This window comes from Sceloporus occidentalis, unplaced genomic scaffold (genome assembly GCF_023333645.1).
Source record: "Sceloporus occidentalis isolate IW3139 unplaced genomic scaffold, rSceOcc1.0.p SCAF_213, whole genome shotgun sequence".
NCBI classification, from domain to species: Eukaryota; Metazoa; Chordata; class Lepidosauria; order Squamata; family Phrynosomatidae; genus Sceloporus; species Sceloporus occidentalis.
Genome location: NW_028317193.1, coordinates 985,230 through 1,005,870, shown reverse-complemented (window position 1 = coordinate 1,005,870; position 20,641 = coordinate 985,230). Strand labels below are relative to the sequence as shown.

At 38.7% G+C, this 20,641-nt stretch overlaps 2 protein-coding genes across 2 annotated transcripts; both read right to left on the bottom strand.

Moving 5' to 3' along the window:
- Positions 1 to 633: 633 nt before the first annotated feature.
- LOC149277500 (protein disulfide-isomerase-like protein of the testis) lies at positions 634 to 15,517 on the bottom strand. The gene is made up of 12 exons (XM_089502843.1): positions 15,505 to 15,517; positions 13,900 to 14,043; positions 12,111 to 12,317; positions 11,144 to 11,277; positions 10,721 to 10,858; positions 9,779 to 9,889; positions 8,822 to 8,947; positions 7,721 to 7,918; positions 6,161 to 6,281; positions 5,727 to 5,908; positions 4,720 to 4,815; positions 634 to 690 (listed from the first exon to the last, which is right to left on the bottom strand). The coding sequence occupies exons 1-12, from the start codon at positions 15,515 to 15,517 to the stop codon at positions 634 to 636; spliced, it is 1,527 nt and encodes a 508-aa protein (XP_089358969.1).
- Positions 15,518 to 17,214: 1,697 nt separating this feature from the next.
- LOC149277499 (THUMP domain-containing protein 1-like) lies at positions 17,215 to 19,944 on the bottom strand. The gene is made up of 4 exons (XM_089502842.1): positions 19,744 to 19,944; positions 18,779 to 18,953; positions 18,147 to 18,395; positions 17,215 to 17,462 (listed from the first exon to the last, which is right to left on the bottom strand). The coding sequence occupies exons 1-4, from the start codon at positions 19,942 to 19,944 to the stop codon at positions 17,215 to 17,217; spliced, it is 873 nt and encodes a 290-aa protein (XP_089358968.1).
- Positions 19,945 to 20,641: the final 697 nt, after the last annotated feature.

Genomic DNA, 20,641 nt, shown 5'->3' with positions numbered 1-20,641 from the left:
TTTTACTGTCAGCCCAATAAAATATATCAAGTAGCACTGGGGTCTGGGGTCATGTAGCCTGGGGTCATTTCTAAATGTTTTTTAAAGGACAGGAAATTCTGTGCATTAAAATAACATGAAATGGATCCGAAATAAAGTGTAGACATTTTTAATGTTGTAAATGGCTATTGTAGCTGGAAACAACTGTTTTTTAATGGGTTGTCTTCATAGGAGTACAGAGGCTCTTTATCACTCCCATCACTCCTGTGTTCCAATGGCACATTGTGGCTGCTAATCCAAGTTTAAAAGGCTAATTGATCAGTAGAAACCCCTTTTACAATTACATTAGCACAGCTAGAAATTTCCTTGTTTTCTGTGAAAATTGCCCCCAAAGTAAATTAATAACTGCAAAGGGGACTTCTGAATCAGTAAAAAATGAATTAGCAAAATCTAAAAAATATACTATGCCAATATTACAAGCGTTAAGATGGGTTAGAGACAAAATGGATGGAGGGAGATAAAACCCTTGGCCACTTAAACACCCAACTACCCTATTAGACAATACAAGCTGGAAAAACACAGAGATGTATTTATTTTTTATTTTTATTTTAGATTTAGTTGTGAAAGATGGTAATATGAAAACAGGTAATGTAGCTATAGTTCTTCTTTCTGTTGTCTCTCACCATCATTTTCAGTCGTCTCGCGGGAGGTCTATAAACACAAGACATGAAGCAGAAACAGAGTTACAAATGTCAATAAACTACATCAGTATAGAGCGTCATTTGCCGTAATCAAAGAAACTACATTAAATTCATGGGATTTCATGGGATTGTGTTCACCTATCCTATATTTGGGTCATTTCACAGCATCATTTTATATTCAAAAAATGTCTGGAGCAATGGAAGGTAAGGAACTATCTTTTTTTTTTCAACATGAGATGGCTCTTCATCTACAATCCTTAAGTCTATTAAAATGCATAATTATGATAATAAGAGTGCAAGTCTACTTGATTCCTTCTCCTAGTAGTGACTATCACTGATATCCAACAAAACATCATACATACAAAATGTACTCCCTTCCCCAACAAAAATAGAAATCAAAATACAATTACTTGTCTAACCAAAAGAGAAGTTTCTGTCTTTTTTTTTTTTTTTTTTCTTCTTATGTAACTACACTTAAGTGCACAAAATAATTATTTTTCTATATATTCTATGCACACATTTTATAAGCTTCATTAACATATCCAAAAAAAACTTACAAATGTATTCATGTAATCGGCAACTTAACAAGACGCATGACATAGCTCTTGGGAGAAGTACATTAAGACATTATACACGTAATGTGGATTTTATTATAAACATAATAGTTAATATTCTGTAAACAACATTATATGGATTTATTTAGTGCATAGAATTGCAAAATGTAGGATTTGATAAAAATGACATATCCTCTTAAATTAATAGGTTTTCACAAACAGTACAAAGTTAAATGGCCCACCAATGTAACGGCCGTTAAAAGTGGATGTTGCAAAATGATTGCCGTATTAGATTTTTCATAACGTTTTATTTATTCTTTGGACCAAACAATGAAAGCTCAAGGGGAATATATACTGTTTCAAAAGTATATATTTACTTTTTGGGTAGAATATGTATAGCATATATGAACAAGTTTTTTTTTTTTAGTTTTTTTTTTTTTACACAAAACCGCTTCACGTGTGCCATATATACGTTGTGTCTTGGTTGCTGTGGAGAGGTTTGCTTGTATTACAGAACATTATTTGCTCAGGTTTCAGGACGTACCCTACTTTTTGAAAAACAAGTGTAGACAATAAAGGTGTCGTTGTTTATACATTGTTCAAACAACACGCATTATTCTCTTTCAACTGATACATTCTTTGTGTGCCGTCTTCAATGAGCTAGACCTGTATAGTAATATTTTACTTAAATGGTCACGGTATGGTATAGACAGAAGTTAGGGTCACTCCAGTTTTCTCAGAATAAACATTCCAACAGAATAGGGAGGACTTGGATTATTAGTGGGGCAAGTCGGCCTATACATGGAGATGGGGCTATCCAAAGTGGGCTCAGATCAGGACAAGCAGCGGGCAGGGCAAGTGATGAATCGAGCAGGGCTAGCCTCTCCTGTCTCCCTCATTGAGTTCTTGCTTTTTAAGGCAGAAGAAGAGACTCCACATACAACTTCGCTTTCACAGAAAACAATCACAGAATAGAGCCCTGGTTTACCAAATACTTTGACTTCCTCGGTAACCATCCAATTTATTAAGCCCTATAGCCTTGATATGTGCAAAGGAAGAACGTTAAGGTCAGGGAACCAATACGTTATGGGGAGTTTGCTGCCAAATACATTGGGTGAAAGAGCCCCTAACTTGAAAAGGACAGTAATCAGTGGCTATCAACGATATGCTTAACTTTTCGGAATTTTTTTTCTTAACTTTATGGATTTTTTGATATTACAACACCGTCAATGCTTCAAACAATCAAGCGTAAGGGTTAGAAATAGGGATGCAACTAACGATTATTTTAATAATCGATTAGTTGGCCGATTATTTTTTCGATCGGATAAAAAAATGCAATTTTTTTTCAATTTAAAATAATGTAATAAAAAATGTACAATTTACACTTTCATCTCTTTATTGCAATGGCCTCTCTCTATTCACCTTCTTATTTTACTGACATAATAATAAAAGCTACAAGAACCCAAACACCGTGTTTCTCAAACTAGGTTTTAATGCAAAGTTATTAGTAAATATTAATTCATATGTTAACTATTTTTCATATTTAATAAAAACTATGAGAAGAAAGCCTTGTTTAAATTTTTTTTTTATTTACCAAACTGCCCCCGGTTATGCACATCTGACCCCCAGCTTGCCACTCTGCCCCCATATATGCCTTATACCTCTTATATGCCAGATTCCACTGTGCCCTCTGATATGCCACTGTGCCCCTGATATGCCTTATACTCCTTATATGCCAGTGATATGCAACTGAGCCCCCTGATATACCTTTTACCCCCAGATATGTTTTATGCCCCCCTGATATGCCTAATATCGATATGCCTTATACCCCCTATATGCCCTGAAATTCATAATACCCTCCATACACCACTATAACTCACCCATACTCCACTCTGCCTCCTCCCCCCTCCCATACTGCACTCTGCCTCCTCCCCCCTCCCATATTGCACTCTGCCTCCTCCCCCCTCCCATATTGCACTCTGCCTCCTCCCCCCTCCCATACTCCACTCTGCCTCCTCCCCCCTCCCATACACCACTCTGCCTCCTCCCCCCTCCCATACACCACTCTGCCTCCTCCCCCCTCCCATACTCCACTCTGCCTCCTCCCCCCTCCCATACACCACTCTGGCTCCTCCCCCCTCCCATACACCACGTTGGCTCCTCCCCCCTCCCATACACCACTCTGCCTCCTCCCCCCTCCCATACTCCACTCTGCCTCCTCCCCCCTCCCATACTCCACTCTGCCTCCTCCCCCCTCCCATACTCCACTCTGCCTCCTCCCCCCTCCCATACTCCACTCTGCCTCCTCCCCCCTCCCATACTCCACTCTGCTTCCCTCCCCCTCCCATACTCCACTCTGCCTCCTCCCCCCTCCCATACTCCACTCTGCCTCCTGTCAGCAACGGAGGTTCACAAGACACCAGGGAGCCGGGTAGAGCCGGGTAGAGAGGCAGAGTGGCGTATGGGAGGGGGAGGAGCCACAGTGGTGTGTGGGGAGGGTGACTCCCATACACCCCTCTGACTCCTCCCCCCTCCCATACACCGCTCTGCCTCTCTACCCGGCTCCGTTACTGACAGGCACTTTCACAGCAGCTTCATAGAAGCCTCAGCGTAAGTGAAGGTGAATAATGGAGGCTGTCTGTGCAATGCAGACCCCCACCGGCTGACAGAGAGGATGATCCTCTGTCAGCCGGTGGGGGTCTACACGATGCGCACAGCCAGCCTCCGTTACTGCCCTTCACTTACGCTGAGGCTGCAGTAACGAGTCGGGAGAGAGGCAGAGTGATGTATGGGAGGGGGGAGGAGTCAGAGGGGTGTATGGGACAACGATTTTCATTATCGATTTTATCGATTAGTTGTTTCAGCCCTAGTTAGAACGCAACAAACAAACATATCATCCAATAACAAACATTGTTATTGGATGATAATCTTTTATTTCTAGTGAATGTAAATACTAGGTGGGGTAGGTTGTCAAGTATGTCCGTTGGCAACAGTATAAAATGTATTTGTTTGGATGTACGTTGTACTTGTAGGCAAGCTTTGCCAAAACAAATTAACTTCATGGGGCTTTTTAGCATGTAGAACTATAAAGTGTAAAGAATCTGCATTATTGGGTTGAAATAAATCATGCAACCCCCAGGAACAGGAAGTTAAAATGGCTGCTTCTTGGCATACATATAATGTAGATTTCAATGTACACCTTATTTTATTGTGTAATTAACATCATTACGTGAGTTTATTTAGTTTACTGAGCTGCAAAGTGGAGGATTTGGAAAAATATCCACGTTACATTACAACACATCTGTTGTTCTAATGGTGGCAGTAAGTCATTCATTTTAGTTATCCGCCAGCAAATTATAAACCAAGTTTAAATAGTTAAAAATACTGAAAGATTTCTTGTAACATGACATACATACATAAATAAAATGCCTTACCATTAAAAAAAATTTTTGGTTAATATTTAAAAAAATCTACTTTAAAATTACCTGGTCATCTTCGTTCTTGTTTGCCGATTCAATGTGTTTTTCTACATATTCTGTGAAAGCTTCAATGGTCTTTTCTCCTGTATACTGAATAGTCGTCTTAAAAATAGAAAATTAGTGTAGAAGCATGCATTGTACTACATGCAAGTACTTTAGCGATATCAAGAAGTCAACCAAAAAGATATAGCAACAAACATATAAAGAGATAGATAGATAGATAGATAGATAGATAGATAGATACAAAGATGACTAGGTATTAACAATAGACAGATGGTTGAAAAACAATAATTTAAAACATGGTTCAAAATGTGTACACAAAAATCAACGATTGGTAGGGTGGACCCCACTAACTCTCTGACAGCTCTATGTGGATGCAACTGGCTGCTGCCCATGGGCTATTATTTCACCCCTTGCCTATCTCCTCAGGACTGGCGTGTGGCTGTAGTCCTCCGAGCACACAGTACAAGGTGCCACAGCACTCGAGGGTCTACCTCCTCTTGCACAAATAACAGGTAAAAGGTGAGCAAGAGTAAGTAAGCATGGACAGGTAAGTCACGCTTTTTTCATTTAATGTCTTAAAAGAATGATTGTGGAAACCTTACTTTTATGACAAATACGATACTTAATGATTTCCTTAGGAGAAATAAAATTCTGCTGTCACTTTAACAGTAGTTTGGGGACAGAATCCTTAACCAGTTGACTAAAATGGGGACATCTGGTCACTCTACACTATCTGTCACCATACCCTCCGTTGTCCAACTCTCTGCCATTTTCCTTTGCTATTCACATATTTCCTGCTCTTGCACAAATTAGCTTTTCGCTTTCCTGCTTCGTCCCTTTAGCCAAATAGTCAAACACAACTGTCAAGTGTATATCTTCCGATCTGCTTCACCGAGGCTATGGCACTAAATATCCTTCTCATCTGAGATTGTTTCGCCGTGGTTTATTGGGCCCAGTGTGCCCTTCATTTTAAAACGTTACAATATGAAGAAAAAAAAACAAAAACATACCGTTATATCTGACCCAGCGGGAAAGAACCGGAAAAAGGGATAGCGATCCAATACCATGAGCTTAATATCATTGGCTGTACAGTCAATTTTGGCAATTGTCACATTCTTATGATTTTGATATCTCCTTCCCAACTCCTCCCATACTGGAAATAGTTCTTTGCACTTTTCAGACCATGGTGCATCTAGGAAAAAGAAAAAAATATATTATTAGATGTAATTAAAAAAATACATTAATTTGGTTGCAGTGTAGTCTAACCCAATGCTTTAATATTTTGGAAACAACAAATGGCAAGCCTGCATTCAAAAATGGAAAGCCTGCAAACCCCATTTGATGCAAAAATAATATTTTTTTAATTACCGTTAGAGGTATATTTACTTTATTCAAGAAGAAATAGGCGTGAGACAAGAAAGGGGGGCAAAAAACATATACTTACAAAACATAACAAAGGTATTAGTAGTTTTATTGAAAGCCACTTGATTAAAGTTTTTCCCCACAAGTACTTTTACAGGATGTTTTTCCCAGTCTTTAGGAATTTCTTCACTGTCCGTTATGGGCTGTTTTAAAAAAAAACAAACATAATTTTACTTCTTTTATGCAAAAATCATGTACGCAAAACAGCTGGTGTGGTCATCAGAGAAGGCTAGAAATGTAGGCGAATCTATAAGTAAAATCTCAGCTTGCTGATAAAGATAAGCATTGAACATACCGTATTGGCTCGAATATAGGCCGCACTTTTTTCCCCCCACTTTAAGTCTTTAAAGTGGGGGTGCGGCCTATATTCGGGGTCTAGCGCCGGGCAGGCAGCGGGGTTAGGATACAGATCCCCCGCAGCAGTGCAGGGGACCTGTATCCTACTCTCTGATACGCTCAGACAGCCTGCCCTGTCAGCACTTCCCACTGGGGGGTGCCGGCACGGGAGGTTGTCTAAGCGCATCCTGCAGATGTCCCGGCAGCGGAGGTTGTTTACCCGCATGGCCGCTGCCGGTGACCGCCCGCACGATGCGTTTTACCTCTGCCCCCAAAACTTACCAGAGCAGACTCCCGGGTGTTTTGCGGGGCCAGCGGGGGACATCTACGCAATACGCGTATACAACTTCCGGTGCCGGCACTTAGCGGATGTGCCGGCACCGGAAGTTGTATACGCGTATTGCGTAGATGTCCCCGCAAGACACCCGGGAGTCTGCTCTGGTAAGTCGGGGGGGGGGCAGAGTGGCAGCATATCTCGGGGGGGGAGGAGGAGGACAGTGGCAGCATATCTCGGGGGGGGGGAGACAGAGTGGCAGCATGTTTTTTTGGTGCTTTATATCCGAGCCAATACGATATTTATGTACATGTTATCGGTTTATTGATAACCACTGGAAACCCCTTAGGAATACAGAGTCTCGCTCCAATGATTTAAAGTTGCTGTTTCACCTTTATTACAACACGCAGAACTAGAAACATCATTAAACCAAGAGCCGTTGAATGACCTCACCCCATGAGAAATTACAATTTGGCTCCTGATTGATTTTTCAGGGGATGGTTGATTGCCATGAGACACAAAACAGATGCTGGTTTGCTATAGAAATTCCTAGAAATGTTTGTTGTTTTTATATGGCTAGGCCTTCAGAAGAAAGACTTAAAATGGCAGAGCTACTAAGGGCTATTTGCTTCACAGATTGGGGCAACTCAATGGTCAAGAGGGACACTTTTGTCATCTAGGATGATTGGCTTTACCCCAAATTTGACTGTAGTTTATATATTGTTAGCTGTTTAACTGAGTAAAACCTTTAAAAGATTTATATTGACATTATTTTAGAACGTATAGCAGTCCGGTAGGCACATGAACAAAACTGGTTAATATAGTTTGAAACTGATGGAGCTGCTTTTAGGCTGAACCCACCAGGTACAGTTCTTTTCAAAGGGGACTTAATGTATTCTAAACTATTATAGAGATACAGAGGGTTTATTCATGTAAAAGGCATTGCTTTGCTAATTTTCACGTATGCATCACCTTTGCTTTTCCGTCCAAGTAGTTCTGACAGAAATTCTTCAAGTTGGCAAAATTGACTTCATCAGCTGGCATTCTGTACTTCGCATCGCTGGTCAGGTTCAAAACGCGGATGGCAGGAGTATCAACTTCCGTGATGCGGAAATATTCAAAAATGCGGCCATTGCGAGTTTCGTCCGTATCAACGTAAACAAAGACCAACTGGTAAATAAGGTTTAAGGTTAGTATACAGAAGATATTTTTTTAATAAGGTGTTATATTAATTTATAAGCTTCAAATTTTGACATGGACAGAACAAGTGACGTTATGATGCCATATTATGTTAAGATTTATTGCAATAAATTCATATTTATTGTAGTATGTGTGTAACTTTACTTATAGCTGATATATGCAGATCATGTCTGCTTGGGTGATCTCTAGAGCTAGAATTATGGTACGGGATTACCCCCTGGGTTTTAACTAGTTTAGCTTTAGCTGTGTATGATAACCTGTGTAATACGAATAAAAACTACAATCTAGTACTGAAATCCATGTTTCATTATAATTATAATAAAGTGTATATGATGTATTCATTAGGATTTGGAATCATATGTAATGAGAGCCTCAAGTCAAGGAGCATTTACCCTCTTGGATCATTTCCATGCTAAATATCTTTGTTTCACATTGGTCCTTGTTGTGGACTGCTTGTTTGATGGGTTTGACAATGTCAATGTCGGGAAGCCTAAAGTTTTTTTTGACCTGTCAAATTTCTGGGGCAATTTCTTAAACTGGTATTTCAAGGCCGATGTTACCCAACTCACCAGATATAGGCTTAGGGACAAAATAATGGATCCCAAGAAGGATCTTGTTATAAGCAGGACCAATAGTGGTTATTTAAGATTTGTTTGTATTAATCACGGGTATTTCAAAAGTCTCTGTTAAAGAAGTGCAGTGTAGAAACATATATCTATATAGAAAATGAAAATACATTGTTTAAGAAAAAATATTCAGTTTTGCATATTATCTATTCCCAAAGCTTCCATTTTTATTTTAATCTTGACAGTGTAAAACTATGCTGTTTAGACAAAACCTAAAATGAACACAATTTAAAAGACCATTACCTACCTTTCCCCTAAACTCCAGGGCTGCCTGCTCATAATTTTCATAGATTGTGCTGAAATCTTCAGATTTTTTGGAGGCAAAAAGTAAAATGTGATTGTCAATGGGAACATCAAAAATAGTTACGGATGTCTGTAAGGTAAACAGATTGCGTAAATGATTAAATACATCCCAGTTTGTCTACCATATGTAAAATTATGTTAACGTATGTTTTAAAGAATATTACCGTAAGAAAAAAATGGATACAAAAATATACAGATTGCTAGGTGCTGGGGGGTGTTTCATAGTAAGTGAAAAGGAAATCCTCATCCTACCCTATTTTACTCTAAGTGGAAAATTAGCGACACACGTAGGAACACACAACAGTCCACCAGAATCTTGAAATCCCCCCCCCAGTGAGAAAATAGGGAAAAAAATTATTTTTTGCAATCTTTTGTATGTAAATTCATTTTATGCAGGTGCCCAGAGAACACTGTAGTTCACCATGTGCTTCCAGACTGGTGCCAGATGCTAAATTTGATAAAGTGGTCCCCTAGCTGACCAACCATTAAGTGACAGTGGTAAGGTCTATTACCATTGGTGTCCAACCTGTGGCCCTCTAGCTGCTGCAGGACAACATTTCCCATAATGCTCTTTCAGCTAAGAGGCTGGCTGAGGAGTATGGGAGATGTAGTCCTGCAGCAGCTGGAGGGCCGCAGGCTGGACACCCCTGGTCTATACCTTCATCATCACAGAGCTCCCTACATATAGCATACGGACGGAGTAAGTGTATCTGGAAACTCCAACATCCTATGGATGTCGGTATTAAGTACGGGCTGATAATACTAAGCTTTTCATAGGTATTAATGATAAAAAGTGTTAGCACTAGTGTTAGTAGAAAGACACTGCCTATCCCTGGTATTTACTGGATATAGCCAAGTATATTTATATTATAGACAAAAAATTAAAGAAAATAATAATTACCTCCAAATTGTATTCTGTTACCAGGTCCATGACATAGGTTCGTATTAGTCGAACTAGATCAATTTTGCTCTTAACCTCCTCCTCAGATATTAGATATTGAACAGGCTTATCCTTCAGAAAGAGAATAATAATATAGGAACCGGTTACTTAAAGCTTGCAGATCATAGTAATAGTCAGTTAGCCATTCAGTTAACTATTTTCCTCTATGACCAAAAGGAAGGTAGGAAGAGCAGATATTCTTGACCTTTTTTATTACACTTAAAAATGGGTCCTGACAAAGCCAAAATGTGAGGAGGTGCAACATTACTATTACTTTATTTTGCTGGATAATGTTATGGAAGAGTATTGATGGCTTCTCACATACTACTATCTATTTTAGGCTGGGGGAATAGTATTAATAACATGGAGTCGATCTACTACATTTTCCATGTTTCATTATCTCCCCGAGTGTAAAGGCAAGTCTAGATGTGGGCCTTTTTGCTTATTGTGCCTCAGTGATACTAGCTAAACATTATTTATGATAAACAAACGAATCCCAAAAACGACAACCATATGTCTAAGATCAACTTAGTGTGTAACTCGAATCTGAGGATGCATTGAAGCTTGAGCTGTTCACAGAGTTCCCTGATTAGGTTTGCATTGAATAAACGTTTGTATAAACGTGGTAAGCATACTGAGTAACTTTGGCTCCTTCTGTGCACCTATCTTTTAATTCCCCCCATTTGATTAAACCACTTTTTTTTGGAGGGAGCAGGCTGTGCCTTTTTGCCACTACTCCTCCTTGAAGACTTCAGACTCCTTGAAAACCCAAATGAAGATTGGGGACCTGGTGTCCACTGTGGCCCTACCACAGGATCATCTGTTCACCTTGGGCTTCAACAAAATAGAATGTCTGTGGTTGTTGGTATACCAAGCTAAACTATACATAGAAAACAAAATTACCCTTTTGTAAACTGCAACCATATTTGTGGTAATCCCAACGTGCGATAATATGTCATCCTTGCTGACCCGGGCAAAGGGAAATTCTGGGACATCTTTAGCAGCGTCAGAAAAATGCTCTACCATCTTAGTTTCCAGGTTCTGCTTCCATACAGAAAAAAAAGAATGAGCTAGTTTGAATGATGATGTGGTCATTCATAAGATAGACATTTTAAACATTTGAAATAGCTAAATGTTTGCATTTGGGGGGCATTTTATAGTAGACAAACGCCATGTTTTGGCCATGACAATCGACCTAACCAAATGATAGATAGAGTGCATGTGCTTGAGTGCCTTTTCTGTACAATTATACTCAATATTTCTAAGTACAGTTATGTAATTATGAAAGTCATTTAATATAGCATATAAGAAATATTTGTTCCATACCTTAAAGAAACCAACTACAGTAGTTTTATCGGACCGGATGAAAGACTCAAACTCATCCGTTGTGTTAAGAAAAACGGAGCTCTCCCCCATTCGTCTTTTCAGCCATGTAACAAAAGCAGATGCAGTTCTCACACCTTAAATGCAGAAAACCAGAGAAACTTGTTCAAAAGTCTATACAAGCCTATTGTTTGTTTACTAATTGTCAGAATGAAGGACCATATTTATGAAGAATAATTATGGGACAAAGCGCTAGGTACTTGGTGTCGATTGTGAGTTCTTCAAATTTAGACAATTGCTCTTGATTAGAATTGTCTAGCTATTGTCCCTTATTATATTCCACATAAATTACCCAAATTATCAGGTTTCCAAATATAGTTTGAAAAAACAGCTGGTTACACAGTAGACAGATATATATGCGAAACAGCGTCATTTTAATTTTCCCTAATTGCACCAAAAAGGTACATATTATAAGTAGACAGATAAGAAAGTTTAAACAGAATACAGGTATAGTGTTTCCCTTTTATATCATTTCACATGAAGATTTTTTTTTTATATATCTTTTGTTAGATTTTGAGCCATGAAAAATACTGTATTAAGTGTTCTTTTAAGAGTGAAATAAAAAAAATGAAGTACACATTTTGAGATTAGTGTTTGTTGTTAATAACCTATTTTTTCAATGCATCTGAGAATAACATTGTGTGTCCTATGGCAAAGTCAGCTAACCATGGTATCAGCTAAGGTTTGGGTTTTTTTCTGTATTTTTAATAACGCAAAGTGATGTTTCATATATGAATTAAGTAACTTTATGATTCCTACCAACAGTATGGCATTATTGATACATAGCTAACAAGTGCAACATTTCTTTTGAATTGCTTGGCGTCTATTAAACTCTTCAAAGCTATCCACCCAAATCAGATAATGTAGAAGACTCATTTATGGAGTTATATGATTTGAGACATCCGGTTACCTTTACAGTCTACAGGATTTTTTCTGTCGCCACCAACAAACAGCTTCATCGTAGGAAATTCCGTTATTTTGAACTCTTTTCCAAGATCTTTTTCTTGAGTTATGTCAACTTGACCAAACCTAACATCCGATGACTCTTTCATGAGCTGACCTGCAGCTACAGAGAATGCTTCTTTCACTGTTTGTGAAGGCCCAGATAAAGCAACGTCTGGAATAAAGCCAAAATATATCTTATTTTAATAGCATTCATTAGCTGGGGGTTATGGTTATGGGGAACAGAGTGCATAACGATTAATTATATTAAAAGTTAATGTTATGATACTAAATGAGCATCCGTATGATAATGTTTGTGGAATGGCTGGCTATTAATTAGTTTGTAGGTAAATAAAGATAACCAGTGGTCTACATATAATGCAGTAATTTCTCACTGTCTCAAAATAAATAAATAAATAAAAATTGATTAATATGTTCTATATATAGGAACTATATGGACTATGACAATTCACCGTTAACGTCTGCTTGCATATTCAATGTATTAAAAAGAAAAAGAATGACAATAGTTAATAAAAATGATAATAATGCTGTTTCTACATACTGTATGTATAAGAAGCTAACACGCTGTACTTTGGACTCTGAGTTATAGTCGATGTGGCCTTAATTTGGGACAAGTCCAAATAAACACGTTAAAGAGACCATGCAATCAATTAATACAAGGTCACCGGGAGAACATATTCAAACATTAGCTACTTCGGCTATAATTCATCAGAATAGTGTTCTTATCATACGGCAAACAATGAAATCAACAGAACGTATCAAGTATTTGTACAAAGACAAGCTAACACCACACTTTCAGGCACACTGCATTACGTTACATAGAATTCAACTTCTACGGCATTATATATATATATATAATAATCTTAATATAGGCAGTATGTTACTGTCTGGGCAAATCTAACGTCAATTGCCCACCTACCCCTTCCATGCCAGTCTTTTCATTATGTTTTCAGACTCTTTGTAGGTTCATTTTCCATGTATGTTTTTGCTTGATAATGTATAGCCAGCAGAATTAGAATGAGAATACTTCCTGAGAACCCTAATGTTATGCCACTGGTTTCTAAGTATGAACCAATTGTGTATGGATTATGTAAATCTAATGTTAAAAACCCGGGTCTGTTGCCTGTCCAGAGATATCCCAAAATTTACAGAATAATAAACAAGACAAGTATTATTACATAAACCGTGGCTATATGCCTGTATCACATACGGCATGTCAGCATTAAGAGAAAATAATGCTTTTATCCCCTGCCTGCATGTATTTACATAAGAGAGACCCTTGTGGTCATGTTACCCCCTAAAACCCATATGGTGGGTCTGCCCTGTTTATACAATGTCATTTTCTTGTTCATATTACAGGTGAAGATATGTGAATGCGTGTGTTTGCACTAAAATGATGTCTTCATTTAACATTGCAGCTGCTGCAACTCCCATCAACCAAGTCAAGGCCTAACAGATTGTAAAAGTCACAACAAGAATGACTAACGCCCTATCCTTGCCAATTGAAAAATGTGTTTAAATAGCGTTTAGAAACATATAATATTAGTTGGCATTAATCCATTAACTATTGGTAGGTATTTTACAGCATTCATGGAACTCCAACTCCAACGATCCTTAGATAGCTAGAGATGTGTCTTATCTTTAGGATGCTGACTATTACTAATCCCACTTCAGGCATCACTTTAGAAAGATCAATTAAAAAATGAACATTTTGCAATTCAGGAAATATCACTCACAGAATTTGACCAATAGATATTTATTCTCCTTCAGGGCCCGTCCAAAGTTGGAACTTGTTAGGACAAGGACGTTGTCTTCTTCTTTGATTTTGGGGGGTTTGTGTTTCTTCACTTTGGATCCTTTCTGTGCTTTTTCTTCCTTTGCTGTGGAGAAAGAGAACAATAAGGCAAAGAACAATAAGAGGAGAGAAAGCTTCATGTTCCGGACAGACGTGCAAACTCCTCCGCTGGGACAAATTCAGATCAAAAGAAGGATCGGCTTCTAAGGCGCTGGTCATATGCCCAGTGAAAGCAGACCCCCCACCTTATCACGAGCAAGTGGCAATGTCACACGTCACTTATACTGATTAAAGAATTCCTGGCAAAGAGACCAAAAATACTAACACAACACATTTGTAAAGATTACAGCGGCGCTCGCGGCAGAATCCTTATTTTACTGGAGTATGAGACAGGTTCTAATCAGCATAAAGTTGTCACAGGTGCTGTGGTTGTGAATCAGGGCCGTAGCTAGGGTGCAGCAGCCTCCAGGACTGGTTGGGGAGATCACGGATCACGGCAGCTGCACGATTGAACTGTCCCCAACCAGTCCTGCTCATCGGGCGCCTCGTGGGCATTGCGCTGGTCTGGGTATGGGGTGACCGATGAGCAGGGCTGGTTAAGGACATCCCCCTCCAACCAGCCCGACATTAGGGGCTTCCGTGCTCCCAAACCGCCACGAGCCGGCAAATGATGCAGAGCGCGGGGATATGACGTCACCCCGGCGCTTTGCATCAATAGCCAGCGCAGAGGCAAGAGTTGTACCCTTCTGTCCTACTTCCCCTTAACCACCCAACAAACTACAAGCTCAAAAGAGCAGGGCCCTCTACCAGTATGTTTTAAAACGTGTTAAGTGTTATAGTGATTTAAATATTTTCACTGTCCCCCGTTGTAACAGCACCCTGGAATCTGTCGGCACTATATAGACATGATATAATGACCCGTGTAAGCTGGTAACCAGGACTGACATAGGTCTTCTGTAGGCTTGGTAAACAAGGCAAATGTTTTTTTTCTTTAACCTTGTATCACAAACTTTCTAAGCCTCTTAAAAGAAAATAAAATTGTAGCAATGATTGAGAACTGTCAAGGCCCGTAGGCACAGTGCCAGCATGCCATGGATTTATTAGTCAAGTCTAGGACAGCATCCCCTATAACGAACTTCCACAACATACATGGAGAGAAATATCAGTTTACATATCAGGCTCACGCAGCATGGGAGCGGATGTGCTAGTAGGATAGGGTCACCTGACTAATATTGTTTTCAAAAAAGCAATGTGCAACCAACAGGAACATTATTTGGGATTGCATGGTGTACAGCCATCTGAGCAGAGCAATATATTGTATTTAACCAAATCCACATTTGTAGCATAATTGCAAAAATTAGGAAGTGATAAAGTCAAAGGAGAGTAATATGAGGTTTTAGAGTGGAACTAAAATTCTTCTTTTCTTATGCAACTGATGGATGCCATAAGTTGGAATGCAAATACCAGACCCGCAGAGCACATCTTGTTGCAGAACACGGCTGGGAAGCTTCCCATGGACTTAATAGGACCCGGTAGGGTTACTCACTTTCACGGACCATGACAATTCCTATTGGAATCTGTATTAAGGTTTAGCAAAGTTGTCAAGGAACCCCCAAAACAGGCAGTATTGGCCTTTAATACATTAGAACTGTTCCAAATGGGGTGCACATCCATATGGGGGGGGGGGGGGGGGTTGGACAGAAAATAGCATAACTTTGTATGGAGTAGAGGCTTAGCAAATAAGTAAAGCACTGCCAGCAATGGCACAGTATCACTCAATATAGTAGATAAAGCATTGTACTTACAACAAATTAAATGTGTGAAAGAGTGTAGAAAATAGCATAAAACCAGGCACAGGGGACTGTACATTGTCCAGCAGTAGGAACTTCCCTTTATATCCCTCTCTTTCTCAACGCTTTCGCCCGATAACCGGCTTCCTCAGGAGATAAATCAGGATGTTCTTTGCAACTTGCCCAAGAATATTTTAAAAATCATGCAGATCCCTGGGCAAGAAGGCTCTCTGACATATAGCTGATAAGATACATTTCTAAAAAAGGTATTTATTGCTTTGTTTAATTCACAAGCAGGGTAAAATTTACAGACATTTTAACTGAGCTCAAATGTGACAACGGGAATACAAGAGAAAAAAAAGCAGATGGGGAAATTTTTTTACTGAAATTTAATGACAAAATAGATATACTCCTCACTTATAAACTTGATTTGCAATTACCACACAACCTAATGGACTATTAATGTTTAAGAAACAGTTCTGTTATGTATACACCCAAAATTTAAGCTTATAAAACACTTCAAAAAACCTCATAAATTAGGCAGAATTCCTCAAAGTCCTTCCTTTGAAATCCAATAAAAAAAAAAAAAAAAAAAAAAATACTGAGCAAAACAGTTAGCCCAAGATTAATGTGTGATTTCAATGCCAATTTCAGACACACAACTGCTCAACTCTTGTTCCTGGGATAAAGTATAAGAATGCTCATGCATTACACTTCCTAAAAGGAACCACAAGATGGCAGCAGAGACAACATAAACATGCAAAAGTTGTCTTGACCTACAGTGCATACATTCATACATAATGTTAAGCTTTTGGACAATTTTAAGTAAAAAAAAAAATGTAACGTTAAAAAAGAAAACATGTACACATTACTCAAGGCTGTCTGCTATCTGTTAAGTGTGAAAACCTATTACAAGTTTAGCAGAACATTTTCTTAAAATAATGGCAACTAAACTAAAATCAAGTACTTTTTAAAAATGTCAATTTTAGCATCCATGAAACAAAACCCAAACAGAAGCTTGTTACACACATATACTATTTGTATTTTGCAATTAAATGGATTTGCCCAGCTGTGCAAGCTTAGCCAAGGCGGTTTTAACAAAATAACTTTACTACTGATTTCCCTTAAAAGCAAAGGAGGTGGAAATGTACAGTTAACAACTATTAGGAGAGAGTTAATTGACAGAATTTTCCCATTAAAATGTTTTTCTTTATAGTTTTATACAAAAAAAGGGAGCTGTATGCAGCAGTGGTCCATATTTATAAAAAATCAATTCTAGGGATCAAAACTTTGAGCAACCACCAAGACATCCAATTATCCCAAATGATCTTTGCACATAAAACAATCTACATCAATGCTGTTCTTTATAAATATGATCCAGTGTGTTTCCTAACTTTGTGGAATTAACAACCCACAGGTAATCTCGCATCACAGAGCCAAAAATTATTTCAGTCCACAGTATGGTCCTAGGGATCAGCAGCCTTCTTCTCTTCCTTTGGTTCTGCGTGGTTTTCCTCTGTATCTCCACTAGCAGGATCCAGTGGTTTTTCTTCTTTGCCACTTTTCACCACCTCTTGCAGATTATATTTTCTGAATAGAACATAATCCTTCACAACGCTCAGACAGCAGACATTTTTGATGATTTCTACTACAATGGTGTACTCTGGGTTGCTCAGATCCACCTTGTTTTCTGGATTCTGGCTTCCAACAATCCCTGCAGGATTAATGTAGACAGAGTAAGCAAATCATTCTTTCACAGCATCCCACACCGCAACCAAACATTACGGTTAAATAATTGTAATACTAAATCAAAAATAAATGAAAAATTATGAAAATACAGGCTTAAAAAAAATTTAGCCTTTATCCAAATCATTTAAAAGCTGAGAACAAAACAGAAAAGACCTGATGGGCATTTCACCGAAGGAAAACTCAGCTCCGCCAGGATACATGTGTGTTTTTCTGTATGTTGCAATTCATAGCTATTGCAGTCTGGTTATCTCAGTATCTAGGTTGGGTTTATTACAGTTCCTAGCTAGAATTGTAATACCTAGGACAGGTGAATGATTTAGTGGTATTAGAAGGACCTTCATGGACATAAGGATAGGCAGAGGAGTCAGTTCTACTGGAGATAGCCTGCAGGGAAAGTGTCCAAGAGCAATACACAGATGATACATCCTACCCTAGGGTTTTAGGTTTAGATATTTACCCACCATTTGGGTTTTAAGTGATTTGAATAAAGGATGTATTTTAGGAATACAATGGACTTGAATATAACACATTCTTCGGTGCAAATCAAGGGGCAAATTAATGAATCTTATGTTTATATCTCTATCCCATCAGCTATAACGCAATCATTTAAAGTAGAAAAAAAACTATTTAGCATCTAAAAGAGAGTTACCTGCAAGGTCCTTGATTACATCTTCCCTGTTCATATGATTGTTGTTCCGTGCTTTGTATACAATCTGAAAGGTTCCTTTATTTGGAGCTTTAAACCATGGTTCAAAGAAAGTCTCTGAATATTTCTTGAGATCCTCAGGAAAAGCCTTGCATGTCCCAGATACAGGCAACATCCGTAGGATGACCCGTGTCTTTTTCTTTTTGGAGGTATATATGTCTTTTAAAATGTGATGAACCAACTTCTCAGGGTCTGTAACGAGGCAAAAGACAAATTAATACATACATTTTTTTTTTTGTACTTTGTTCATTGAGAATGAGTGTGTTCTGGAAAAAATACATTAAAAAGGTACCTGTAATCAAACCTATTTTGTGACCTTTCAACTGCATATTCTACTTCTATTGTGGGCATCCGACAAAGACAATTTTTTCCGCTTGTAGAAAATATGTTACTCGCATCAAAGATATACAGCATTTGTCTTATTTATAGTAAGTCAGATCATGTTTGCACCGATATAAAATGTTAACATTAGGTTTATAAATGTAGATGATAACTGTCTCAATTAGCATAGATTGTTGTGGGAGTCAAAGAAAAAAGATATGCAATTTTGAACGTTCTGGCCACACATCTCTTACCGACATTAAGGGTCCTAATAAAGACAACATTGTTGGCTCCACTCTCTACTGACTGGAATCTGCGTAAATTCTTTTCCGTAGAAACTCTAATTTGGTCAACTTCTTTCTTAAGTGCTGCTTCGGCATCATCTTCCTCCTCCTCGGCTTCTGATGTCTCAACATCCTTTTCACATAGCTATAAAACAGATATAATTGTGGGTAATCAGGTAAGGTGGTACATATCTATGGTAATTTTAATCAAATACAAACCCAAAACCTGCTTCTAGACTCCAGCTCCCATAACCCACTGACATATACAACATGGCCGGTATTGTTACTAAGTTACTCAAACTAAATGTTTAGCTAATCACGTAAAATCACTATCTTGCCTTGAAAAAACAACATATAGCTGGCATGGGGGCACTATTCACAGTAAAGAGGAATAATGGTTGAACCGACATATGGCAAAAAACTGCAAAATCGCTCCAGCGTTTGAGGTACCAAACCCTCCAGCAGTGAAGGGGTTAAACACACTTTGCCACTATTATAAACAGTAGTATGCTACTAATTATTGATCATATTTTTATTGAATTGACAATTCACACCTACACATGGATCACATGACAGCCAACAGTAACTATGACCACTACATAAAAACATAGTATTTGACTGCAGGTAAGAACCATTCCGGCGTGACTAATCTCCCCATCTCTCCTGATGTAAAGACGCAGTTCTTGATTCAGGATGGTTTTATGGCTATCCCATGCATGTTTAAATTCCTTTACTACATTAGCCTCTACCACCTCTGACGGGAGCCTGTTCCATTTACCTACCACTGTATGGGTAAAGTTTAAAAGAAGATTAGTATCGCGGTCAATTTACGTGGCCAACTTTGTTACACATCGTGTGCAAAACATTGCCATGGCCACAACCGGCACGTGTATTAACGAGAGGAGATTGCCTGCTGCACGTTTCGTGTGACCCACCTTCTCTGTGCCGAATAGCTGGTCTCCATACTCATTGAGCAAGCTGTACGCCTCCCCCACACACTTTCTCTCGTTCATGTTACAGGTGATGAGGATTCCCTGCATCCCAACCTCCAGCTGCTTGCAGCCCTTTTGTCTCTTGGCATTGCCCAGATACTGTGCCTTCCCTCGCTTCTTCCCCCTCTGTCCCTCGGAGCTCATGCTGGCTGAAAACACGCAGGCAATTCCTAGGAACCAAGCTACACACAGGAGCAGCAACAACAACAGACAGACAGACAGACACCCACCCACGTGTCGCGCTAGTCGCCTCGACGTGACGTCACAACAACGCGACGGTCTTTTGAGGAAGCGCTTTCGCAACGTTTTTTTCTTCTTTTTGACACATACGAAAGACATGCATGTTTACATGTCCTTCAAGATATTTCCAGCTCGTAAATGATAACATAATCTCATTTTGTCTGACATTGTAGAGATGGTATATTTAAGCTGTACGGAGAGTTTGGAAAATAAAAGAAAAATGTCAGTCGTTCTAAAACATTATATTTTTTAATAGCTGTGAAATTTGAAACATTAATAAAAACCTACACACAGAGTTTGAAAAGTAGCACAAATGTCTCATCAAAGATTCTATGCTTTTTACACCACATCTAACGCATAATGCATGGTTTTCTCCACACAATTTATAGAAACCAAGAAAACCCCTGTTTTTGGTGACCAGTTGAAAATTGACCAAGAAAATGATTCTACATTCTAGTATGCTTTTTCCTTTTAAGGGGTTAAATCGCTATTGAAATGTATAACCCTTTTTTTTAATCACTGAACATTGTGGAGACCAAAGGGCAAACTGTCAGAGTAATAATTAATGTGTGAGGATCATGGTGAATAGCAGCGCCCCCTG